Raw genomic sequence first — 11,612 nt, 5'->3', positions numbered from 1 at the left:
ATACTTTATGCCATGACATCATGACATTGGCACATGTTTTCCATTTATGATATCATTTATGGCATGTCATCATCTCTTGCATTAATAATCAATTGAATTGATTTAAGGATGAAGAACACATCTTGATATTGAGATCAAATTTGTGTTTAGAAAATGCATGAGACCTTAGCCTAAGTTGACCTTAACCCATATCTCACATCAAATTGACTTGGATGTGTTTGATACACTTTAGATGTGTGTGAGATATTAGGATCATGAGTTAGGATCAAGGTGCATAGTCCTTGTACCTAGATGACCCTAATTCAAGAAATTAAGGATCATAGGGAAAGCTTGTGTACAAGTCATGTACATCTAGCCCTAAGATTATGGTCCTAAATTCAAATGGTTTTAAAATCATTTTGAAATTGATTTGGAAAACCTTGATGAAGCCATCTTAGTGATTGCATTCATCATTGAACATTGTGATACAAAGTTGACTTAACTTTGAACTATTTCAAAGTTTTTGAACTTTGTATTAAGATTGAAAAATGGAAACTATTTTCATAGAAAATTATTTTTCCGTGATAGTATATGGTATGAGGAGTGTATCCTCAGAATTTTACGATTTTTGGAATTTTCTGGAATTTATTAGGAGTTTCTGAATTTCCGGGAAGGGAAATCAGAAATCTCTGATTTCAGAGTGTGGATCGGTCACCGGACCGATCCAGGGAAGTTCTGATCGGTCTGGTGACCGATCAGTGACGATCCAGTGCGATCAGTGAAGCGTGGATCGGTCTGGGGACCGATCCAGGGGGATTCTGATCGGTTTGGGGACCGATCAGTGCGTGCCAGTTTCTGATTTTTCAGCTGTTGGTCTGAAATTTCAGCTGGAAGTTGGGTTTTTGTGGATTTCTAAGGTTTGGAACTCTCAAAGACATTGTTGGTGCAATGGTCAAGGGGGAGTTGACCTCTAGGGGGAGTTTTACCTAATTGTCAAGGGGAGTTGACTTTTAGGGGGAGTTTTTTTTACTCCAAAAGACTCTTAAGGATTAGTGATATGGGATTGTCACTAAGTTGATTGTTGGGTTTAGTATCAAGGGGGAAATTAAGAGTTTCAAATGAAAGGTATGAGACTTTCATTAGGAAGAAACTCTTGACCTTGATACCCTCCTTGTTCTTTTTGATGTGTGTCAAAAAGGGGAGAGTGTTCATTGGAGAATTATTGAAGAACCCAAGCTAGGTTATCGGGTTAACCTAAGCTAGGGGAAGAATGTCAAGGAATGTTCGAGGAAGAACATTGGAATACTTTTTGATGTGTGTCAAAAAGGGGGAGAATTATTGGAGAACCCAAGTTAGGTTATCGGGTTAACCTAAGGGGAGAATGTCCAGAGAATGTTCAAGGAAAGAACATTGGACATTGGAAGATGATTGAAAACCTAAGTTAGGTTATCGGGTTAACCTAACTTGATTATGGTTTTGTCAAACATCAAAAAGGGGGAGATTGTTGGTGCAACCTTAGGTCAAGGTTGACCTGGTTGACCTGACTCGAGTTGACCTGACTCGAGTTGTATTTTGATGTTTGACTTAGGAAGATTGTTGGTGCAACCTTAGGTCAAGGTTGACCTAGTTGAGTTGTATTTTGATGTTTGACACTCGTGGAAGAGTTGTATTCTTGATATGGGACAAGAATAGATGTTTGGGAGATTATTGGTGCAACCGTAGGTCAAGGTTGACCTGGTTGACCTGATTCGGGAAAAGTCCAAGTATGGAGACTTGGCAACGGAAAAGTCCAAGCAGGGAGCTTGGCACTAGAAAAGTCCAAGTATGGAGACTTGGCACTGGAAAAGTCCAAGCAGGGAGCTTGGCACGCGAAAAGTCCAAGTATGGAGACTTGGTACTGGAAAAGTCCAAGCAGGGAGCTTGGCACGAGGGAAAGTCCTAACTGGGATGTTAGGCAGGGGATGTGAGGCAGTGGGAAAGTCCTAACTGGGATGTTAGGCAGTGGGAAAGTCCTAACTGGGATGTTAGGCAGTTGGAAAGTCCTGGTGAGTGAAACCAGGCAAGGGAAAATCCAGATGGATCAGGGATGATCGGACTTCTGGTGTTGAAAAGTCTAAGTGGGTCAAAGGGATTGACCGGACACTTAGCGGGGAGTGCTAGCAGGTCAAGGGAGTGACCGGATGCTAGGCATGATGTACCAACAGGTCAAGGTTGACCGGATGTTGGTGTGGAAGCCTTAGGTTTAGGGCTGAAAAGTTTGGATCGGGCTGCGGACCGATCCAATGATACATGGCTCATCTGATCGGTCTGGTGACCGATCAGTGACCGATCAGTATGCTACTGATGGTTATCTGATCGGTCTGGAGACCGATCAGAAGGAGATCAGTGGCAGCGGAGAAAGAAGCCTGATCGGTCCGTAGACCGATCAGGAGGTTCCCTGATCGGTCTGTGGACCGATCAGGAGGTTTCCTGATCGGTCCATGGACCGATCAGGGACGGAACAGAAGCATAGGCTTCTTTCCTGATTGGTCTGCAGACCGATCAGGATGTTTCCTGATCGGTCCACAGACCGATCAGGGCTTCGATCGCGACACCTGATCGGTCTGCAGACCGATCAGGGTTCTAGCCGTTGCGACGCAACGGCTAGTTTCTTCGCTGTCTTCTTCGCAGGTATAAAGGGGTCGAGGGCTGCTGCTGCGCGAGAACTTCTTCCTCCTTCCTGTTGCTAAGTGCTGCTGTGCTTGAGCCTTGTTGAGCTCGTCCAAAGCTTCGCGTGAGCTTCCCCGACTGGAACAGCTGCTGCTGTTAGAGTTTTTGAAGCTGCTGCTTCATCCGGACTCCAGTCGACGAGAAAGCAAGATTGGTAGAGTGCTTGAGTATTCTTATTTGTATTTCTTGCTTATTCTTTGTACTTGTACTCTTTGTTTGCTGTTGCAAACGTTTGTGGCGAGGTTTCTCCACCCACAAGGAGTATATTGTATTAGCCGGTTCTCCGGGGACTCATCCACCGACGGATTGACTGGACTCGTCCACCTTACGGACACGCCGAGGAGTAGGAGCCCTAATATCCGAACCTCGTTACATCCTTGCGTTGAGGTTTGATTTCTTCTCCTGTTTTCGTTTCTATTTGTATTTCCGCTGCACTAACCTAATCGTAGGAAGAAACGAGTAATTTGGGGTCGGCTATTCACACCCCCCTCTCTAGCCGCGTACGAAGGATCCTAACATCTTTCTCTTTGGATTCACATCATCTCCTCCCTCGGATCCTCAGTGAAACTCTCAGAGGAAGGCATGATGTCCTTTTTCGTTGCCGGTAATATTTTTTCCCACTCTGTTCCTTTTTCTCCCAAAAAACATAAATTAGTGATGCTATATATATATATATATATATATATATATATACATAGAGGGGGGAGGGGCTTCGTGTAGTTCAGACTGCCGCCACAAAATAAGGGGTGGCTTCGATGGGTGCTAGAGCAGCCGACTCCCATCCTTCTCCTCCTCGCAACACCGTTGACTCCTCTTCTCTTCCTCGCAGTGTCGTCGACTCCTCTCCTCCTTGCACCACCATCGACAGGACCGAGGAGGCCTTTTTTCCTCCTTCCCACTTTCCTTGTCGGCGCCGACGCCGACTACTGGCCGCCACCTCTTCTCCTCTCGCCTCCTGTGCGCTGAGATCGCCTCCTCGCGATGCCGCCACTGGACGGATTTGACGCCCCTTTGTCCTCACGTACACCACCGACCTCCCTTTGTCGATGTCGCCCGGGTTGTCGACGCTGTCGGGCCCCCTCTCACCTCCGACGCCACCGGCGCTGCCGCCTCCAGCGAGCATTGACGCTTCCTCCAGCCGCCTCACGCCCCCACTGCCATCTCCAAAGGCTGCGGAAGCCATCGTCGATGCCCATGGCGAGCGTCAACACCTCCTCCATCGGCCGCCGGTGCCTCCCGCCGCTACCGTCGACGCCTCCAATAGCTGCCGACACCGCCTCCAGCGGGTGTCGCCTCCGGCAACCGCCGTCGCCTCCTCCCGCTGTCATAGCTGTCGTCTCCAATGGACATCGCCACCCTTCGGGCAGTGGCCGCCTGCGTACTGTTTATTTGCTCCGACGTTCGAGTCGAGATGGGGTTCCGACCATTGAGCCGTGTTGTGTTTTTCTATTCATATTGTTATCATGCTTGTGAGTTACTTGTATCATCCGGCCTGCGAGCCTTCATCATATCCCAGCCTGTGAGTCGTTGTAGTATTCCAGCCCAGGAGTTGTCGTCATATTTTAGCTGACATGTCGCCTCTTGGATTCATGCTGCACCGGATTTCCATGTCGTCACCCCCAGAGTCGGCTCCTCAGCTGGCTCACACTCATCTACTCGTTCGGGCCGTTACGACTCAATCAGCACCACGACCAACTCATCGACCCATCCGAGGGCGCCCCCTCCCCCCCGGGGTCAGGGTACGTCACTCTACTTGTCTTGTATTTATTTAGTTGTACTATCATTATTCGACTGCTTATATATTCATGGGACCCGCCTCGAGCATCGAGGTACCAGAGACCGGGGTGACCCGGTCGCTGGCTGCAGGTAGTGTTTACTAGAGGACATCGGATGACTTGGTCAACACAGAAGACAGCTCACCATCTGGGTCATGGAGATGCGATCAACATTCCAGACGCGTCATTCCGACAGGTCCGTCTTCTCAGCTTCCCGACAGGAACATAATTGGCGTCGTCTGTGGGAACACACCTGATCTGGAAGTGAAGATGGACGACACCGGAAAATTCTATCATACTCATGACCTTGATGGATTTCGACGATTATATCATATTCTCCTCACTCCACGGGTATTCGGGAGTCGAGTAATTGAGTCAGATCCTCTGCTAGACGGTAGATCAGTTTTTCCGTTGTATTTTCTCTTTTGATCATAGGATCTGCCATAGTTCTCCGGTCGAATACTCCCGTGCCGATCGGCCGGGCTTGTCCTACATTAGAGCCATAGGCTCAATCTCGAAGACTCCCGCGCCGATCGGCTGAGATTATAATTGCGAAGACTTTCGCGTCGATCGGTCGGGATTATAATTACGAAGACTCCCGCGCCGATCGGCCGGGATTATAATTGCGAAGACTCCCGCGTCGATCGGCCGGGATTATAATTGCGAAGACTCCCGCATTGATCGGCCGAGATTATAATTGCGAAGACTCCCGCGCCGATCGGTAGGGATTATATTTGCGAAGACTCTCGAGCCGATCGACCGGGTTTATATTATATCAGAGCCACAGGCTCCCTGTCGAAGACCCCGAGCCGATCGGCCGAGTTTATATTATATCAGAGTCAAAGGCTCACTGTCAAAGATCCCGAGCCGATCAGTCGGGTTTATATTATATCAGAGTCACAGGCTCACTGTCGAAGACACTGTGCCGATCGACCGGGTTTATATTATATCAGAGTCACAGACTCATTGTCGAAGACCCCGTGCCGATTGGCCAAGCTTATATTTTATTAGAGCCACGAGCTCATTGTCAAAGACTCCCGTGTCGATCGGTCAGGTTTGGCGACTATAAAAACCCCGCCTTGAAGACTGTCGAGTGGCGACGTTAAATCCCAGAGTCGAAGCGGCGACTATAAAAACCCTGCCTTAAAGACCGTCGAGCGGCGACGTTAAACCCAGGTCTCCACCGACGGTCGAGCGGTGACCTTAAACCCTGCCTTAGAAGACCGTCGAGCGGCGACGTTAAACCCAGGTCTCCACCGACGGTCGAGCGACGACCTTAAACTCGTGTCTTCACCGACCATCTTATCAGAGCATCTATCTCCCCCGCTCGGGGTCGAGTGGTCTTCACTGGTCTCGGACCAGCATATCATATTTCCTTATCTCCCCCGTTCGGGGTTGAGTGGTCTTCATTGATCTCGGACCAGCTTATCTGAGCATCTATCTCCCTCGCTCGGGGTCGAGTAGTCTTCACTGGTCTCGGACCAGCATATCATATTTCCTTATCTCCCCCGTTCAAGGTCGAGTGGTCTTCACTGATCTCGGATCAGCTAATCAGAGGATCTATCTCCCCCGCTCAGGGTCGAGTGGTCTTCACTGGTCTCGGACCAGCATATCATATTTCCTTATCTCCCTTGTTCGGGGTCGAGTGCTCTTCACTGATCTCGGACCAGCTTATCAGAGCATCTATCTTCCCCGCTCGGAGTCGAGAAATCTTCACTGGTCACGGACCAATCTCATTGGATCTCCTATCTCCCCTGTTCGGGGTCGAGCGATCGTTACATATCGGATCTCCTATCTCTCCCGTTCGGGGTCGAGCGGTCTTCACTGATCGCGGACCAGCATCAGATATTCTATCTCCCTCGTTCGGGGTCGAGTGATCTTCACTGGTCTCGGACCAACTCATCGGATTTCATATCTCCCCCGTTCGGGGTCCAGAGGTCTTCATTGGTCACGAAGCATATCAGAGCAGCTTATCTCCCCCGTTCGGGGTCGAACTATCCCTAATGGTCGTGAACAAGAGTATCTCCACTAGTTTCGAACCCGGATATCGCATAGGCTCTGCAACCGTTCAGCTCACGACTTTCGCGTCCATACGCCTTCGACTCACAGGCTACACTCCAGTTCAGTTCACGTGTGATGCACCCGTTTGGCTCACGACTTTCGTGTCCATGCGCCTTCAACTCACAGGCTACACTCCAGTTCAATTCACGTGTGATACGCCCGTTCGGCTCATGATTTCTGTTTCCGTGTGCATGTGATTTTGCGGGCTAGGCTTCCACTCCGTTTTCGAGCTCCACTTCCGCCCGACACTGTTTTATCGCTCGCTCGGTATTCGTCTATGCACTCACTTGGCGTTCGGCCGAGAGCTTGCCTGGCAATCGCTTGACACTATTTTTCATCGCCCGATCGACACGTTGGTAGCCGCTTGATCCTTTGCCCAATCATCCACTTAGTCACGTGCTTATTTCACTCGACATCCTTTCGATTGCCTGGTCGACATCTTTGCAGTTGCACGCTCGGCATCGTCCGCTCGACGTCTATCCACCCGATCGGCATCCTTTCGATCGCCCGGTCGACATCTTCACAGTTATGCGCTCGGCATCGTCCACCCGGCGTCTATCAACCCGATCGACATCCTTTCGATCGTCCGGTCGACATCTTCATGGTTGCGCACTCAGCATCGCCCGCTCGTTCACTCGGTCTGCTTGGCATCCCACGTGTCGCTCGGTCGGCATTCTCCTGATCTCTCGGTTAGCATCTTCGTGGTTGCATGTTTTGCCTCGTTTGCTCAGCGTCTCTCCACCTGATTGGCATTCTTCTGACTACCCCGGTTGACACTTTTTTGATAGCTCGCTCGGCGTCCCGCTTGTCGTCCGGTCGCTTGCTCGGCATCTGTCTGATTATCGACTCTGTGTTATTTCTCATAGTTTGCTTGGTATCTTCGTAGCCATCTGATCAATATCACTTGACAGTTTGCTTGATCGCGCCCGATCGCTCTGCTCAACATCACCCGATCGTCTGTTCGATATCACTCGGTCTCACTCGGCATTTGACCGATTGATTGGCATATGCTTGACATATTCTTTCACCACTCAGTTTGCACTTATTTTTTGCTCGTCGCTCTATCAGACTCTCTCCCTTCGTCGCTATTCATAGGACGTTATAAGACATGCCTAGTGATCTGGCTCTACATTTAGGGGTGATTTTGCTTTACCTTGGGCTTGGTCTAGTCAGTCGGACACACGCATCCTTCGACTAGACTTGAAGGGGAGGCTTGTGATGCGGATGTCTTATATGGCATAAGAGAGATTACATAGAGGGGGGAGGCGCTTTGTGTAGTTCAAGCCGTCGCCACAAAACAGGGGGTGGCTTCGATGGGTGCTAGAGCACCGACTCCCATCCTTCTCCTCCTCGCAACGCCGTTGACTCCTCTTCTCTTCCTTGCAGTGTCACCGACTCCTCTCCTCCTCGCACCACCGCCGACAGGAATGAGGAGGCCTTTCTTCCTCCTTCCCACTTTCCTTGCCGGCGCCGACGTCGACTGCCGACCGCCACCTCTTCTCCTCTCGCCTCCTGTGCGCTGAGATCACCTCCTCGCGGTGTCGCCACAGGACGGACTCAACGCCCCTTTGCCCTCACGTACACCACCGACCTCCCTTTGCCGACACTGCCCAGGTTGTCGACGCTGCTGGGTCGCCTCTCACCTCCGACGCCACCGGCGCTGCCTCCTCCAGCGAGCATTGACGCTTCCTCCAGCCGCATCACGCCACCACAACCGCCTCAGAGGCCATCGCCGACGCCCTTGGCGGGCGTCAACACCTCCTCCATCGACCGTCGGTGCCTCCCGCCGTTGCCGCCGACGCCTCCAGTAGCTGCCAACATCACCTCCAGCGGATGTTGCCTCCAGCAACCGCCGTCGCCTCCTCCCGCTGTCACAGCCGCCGTCTCCCGTGGACGCCGCCACCCTCTGGGCAGTCGTCGCTTGCGTACTATTTGTTTGCTCCGACCTTCGAGTCGAGATGAGGTTTCGACCATCAAGCCGTGTTGTGTTTTGCTATTCATATTGTTATCATGCTTATAAGTTACTTGTATCATCCGGCCTACGAGCCGCTATCATGTCCAGGTTGCGTGCCGTGTGCCGGCCTGCGAGCCTTCATCATATCCCGGCCTGTGAACCGTTGTAGTATTCCGACCCAGGAGCCGCCGTCATATTTCGGCCGACATATCACCTCTTGGATCCATACTGCACCGGATTCCATGTCGTCGCCCCTAAAGCCGGCTCCTCAGCTGGCTCACACCCATCTACTCGTTCGGGCCGCTATGACTCGATCAACACGATGGCCAACTCATCGACCCATCCGAGGGTGCCCCCCCAGGCCAGGGTACGTCATTATACTCGTCTTGTATTTATTTAGTTGTGTTATCATTATTCGGCTGCTTATATATTCGTGGGACTCGCCTCGAGCATCCGGGTACCAGAGACCGGGGTGACCCGGTCGCTGGCTGCAGGTAGTGTTGACCAGAGGACATCAAACGACTTGGTCAACACAGAAGATGACTCACCATCCGGGTTATGGAGATGCAGTCAACATTCCAAACGCGTCATTCCGGCAAGTCCATCTTCTCAGCTTCCCGACAGGAACAATATATATATATATATATATATATATATAGAGAGAGAGAGAGAGAGAGAGAGAGAGAGAGAGAGAGAGAGAGGTAGAAGAGGGAATAAACTTCATTGTGAATATGACTTTAGTCCCATATTAGGAGTTTTAAGATATTTTTGTTGGTTTATATTGATTCACATGCTTTGATGATGTGAACAAATGCATGGAGAGAGACTCTCTCTCACGCATGGGTGTGCAGGGGTATAAATTCAGGGTCCGGATTGCACTAAACCAAGTTGACTCGCATGCGAGCACCACCTGCGTGCGTCAAATGCCGGATCAGTTGGAGTAAAATTTATCCAATGCATTAAACTTTTGTTATATAAGGAGACTGCGACCACATGCAAAAGGTTACATACTCAAAAATTTAAAGCTCTACACCTATGCCCCCCCTCGTCCTCTATCATGCAACTTTTGCTTGGTGGAGAGCCCATAATAGCAGTCGGGTATCTCTCAGTTGACACTGACCATCAGTGCTTGGTGGGAATCACGGTTCACCGTTATATCTTGGGAAACAGACGACCCGAGGAAACCTCAAAGCATAGCCGGAGGTGGGGCAAATCTGTTTCAAGAAAACTGCGTCCAGCACAGGCCTCGGTACGCTCACTCGGTCGGCCTCTTGCCCGCCCGATCTCACTGCTCGGTCTGCCTCTCTGATCACCCAGTTAGCCTCTTTGTCCATACAGACGCACGCCCGATCGACCACAGCTCACTCACTTTGTTCGCTCGGCCACTCGCCTAGTTTGCTAGGCCACTCTTTCGATTGCTCGTTCGACCGCTCACTCACTCGGTCCGTCGTTTGCTCGCCCGGTTCTCCCATCCGGCTGCACACTCGCTTGGCCCTTTGCTCGCCCGGCCACTAGATCAGTCTCCTTGGTCGGTCACTTGCTACGCCGCTCAGTCTGCTAGACCGCTCGGCCCCTCTACTTGCTCGGCTGCTCGATCAGTCAGTTCGTTCGACCGCTCGCTTACTCACTCGCCAGTTCGGTCACTTGGTTTACGACTGGCTCGTTCTGTCGCTCACTTGCCCGGCCGCTTGCTTAGATCGCTCGGCCTCTCTGCCTTTAGGCCGCCCTACCTTCCACTGTAAGGCTAACTGCCCACTCAACCTGTCTGCCCGGTCGACCAATCTACTACTTGCTAGCTCAGCCCTTCAGTCCACTCGGACTTTGCTGGTCGGACTCGGAGTTCGGTCTGTACTAAAAAATTAGCAGAAATCAGCCCCTGCCGATAGCCTAAGATTATTTGTTCAGGTCATCTCTACAGATAAGTTGAATCTAATTTCGTGTAATTTAAGTTCGATAAAGTACCAAATATCTCCTGCAGATTATTTTGTCGAACATTTTATCCATACAAACGCAAAATGGAATGCTGGTCTTTTTAAATATTAATTTTTTTTTCAATTTTCATGTAAACACAGGGAACTTTATTTATTTTTTATAAGGTTGATACGACTGTCCAGAATTTATTTAGGGTCAGTCGACCCAAAATAATATTATAGGCTGAGAGCACACCCACTACTATAAAGGTTGATCGACATGTCTTTATTGAGGGCTCCTCCACTAAGGATATGACTAGCTTAATTTGGCTAAGCGGTTGGACCTCATTGCCCGTGAATTCATATAACGGAGTCATCATAGGAAGGACCTCGCCTTAATCGATCTATAGCTATTTGAACGTCTGTTTGAAGATGATGTTAATCGAACTACATGTATTGCTAAAGACATGATAGATATTATAATTAGTTATAACAACCTTAATTATTAAAGCATTGTCATGGGGTACTTTGCCCCCTTCTAGATCTTTGGGCCAAAAGCTTATTTCAAGTCCCTAGGCCTGCTCCTGACTGCAGCCGATTGTGTAGATCTCTAGTCGACGAACATGTGATTTCCTTGCTCAGTTGGAGTCTTTGTTGGTTGGTCCTCCAGTCCAGCAATCATGCCAATATCCCCTGAGCAGCGTTATTGCTGTTCTCCTCTTGTCGTGTCGGGGGGGGGGGGGGGGGGGGGGGGGGGCTTTTGTTGGATTTGGGTGGGAGTCTGGGCCTAGTCTCCTTGCGGTTGGGGTGTTCTTTGATGTCGTTTAGCGCCTTGGTAATGTCTTCATGGCGGTCCATTCTACCATTGGTAACTACGACGATTGGGTGATGGTGAGTGTCGACAGAATCCTTGGTTGGTTGCTTGGTGATTCTCCAGATTGTAACAATCACAATAGATATCATGCGTCTCCGACCGATGGTATGTACAAAAATTTCGAGGAGCCCATCTAGGGGGCTTAGGATATCTTGCCCACTCTACCTCCACATGCTGTAAGACGTGGGGCCATGACTCTTGATGATGAGGCTGAGGCCCGTCCGAGTTCCTTTATGTGGAAGAGATGGTGGCGCTTGATGCTCAGGAGCTGAGGCCTAAGCGGGTGTGGCGACTTCCTTCGTCCGGATGGACTATGCCTTTTCGACATTGATATACTCAATCGCTCGAGC

The 11,612-nt window shown here is 50.2% G+C and overlaps 1 protein-coding gene across 1 annotated transcript; it reads left to right on the top strand.

Annotated features, from left to right (window-relative positions):
* Positions 1–3,882: 3,882 nt before the first annotated feature.
* Positions 3,883–8,544, top strand: LOC122022850 (formin-like protein 20). The gene is made up of 2 exons (XM_042580964.1): positions 3,883–4,071; positions 7,849–8,544. Exons 1-2 carry the CDS (start codon positions 3,883–3,885, stop codon positions 8,542–8,544), a joined length of 885 nt encoding a protein of 294 aa, XP_042436898.1.
* The last annotated feature ends 3,068 nt before the right edge of the window (positions 8,545–11,612 follow it).

Source organism: Zingiber officinale, chromosome 9B, assembly GCF_018446385.1.
Source record: "Zingiber officinale cultivar Zhangliang chromosome 9B, Zo_v1.1, whole genome shotgun sequence".
In the NCBI taxonomy this organism is placed as follows: domain Eukaryota; kingdom Viridiplantae; phylum Streptophyta; class Magnoliopsida; order Zingiberales; family Zingiberaceae; genus Zingiber; species Zingiber officinale.
This window is presented reverse-complemented; position numbering and strand designations above follow the sequence as displayed.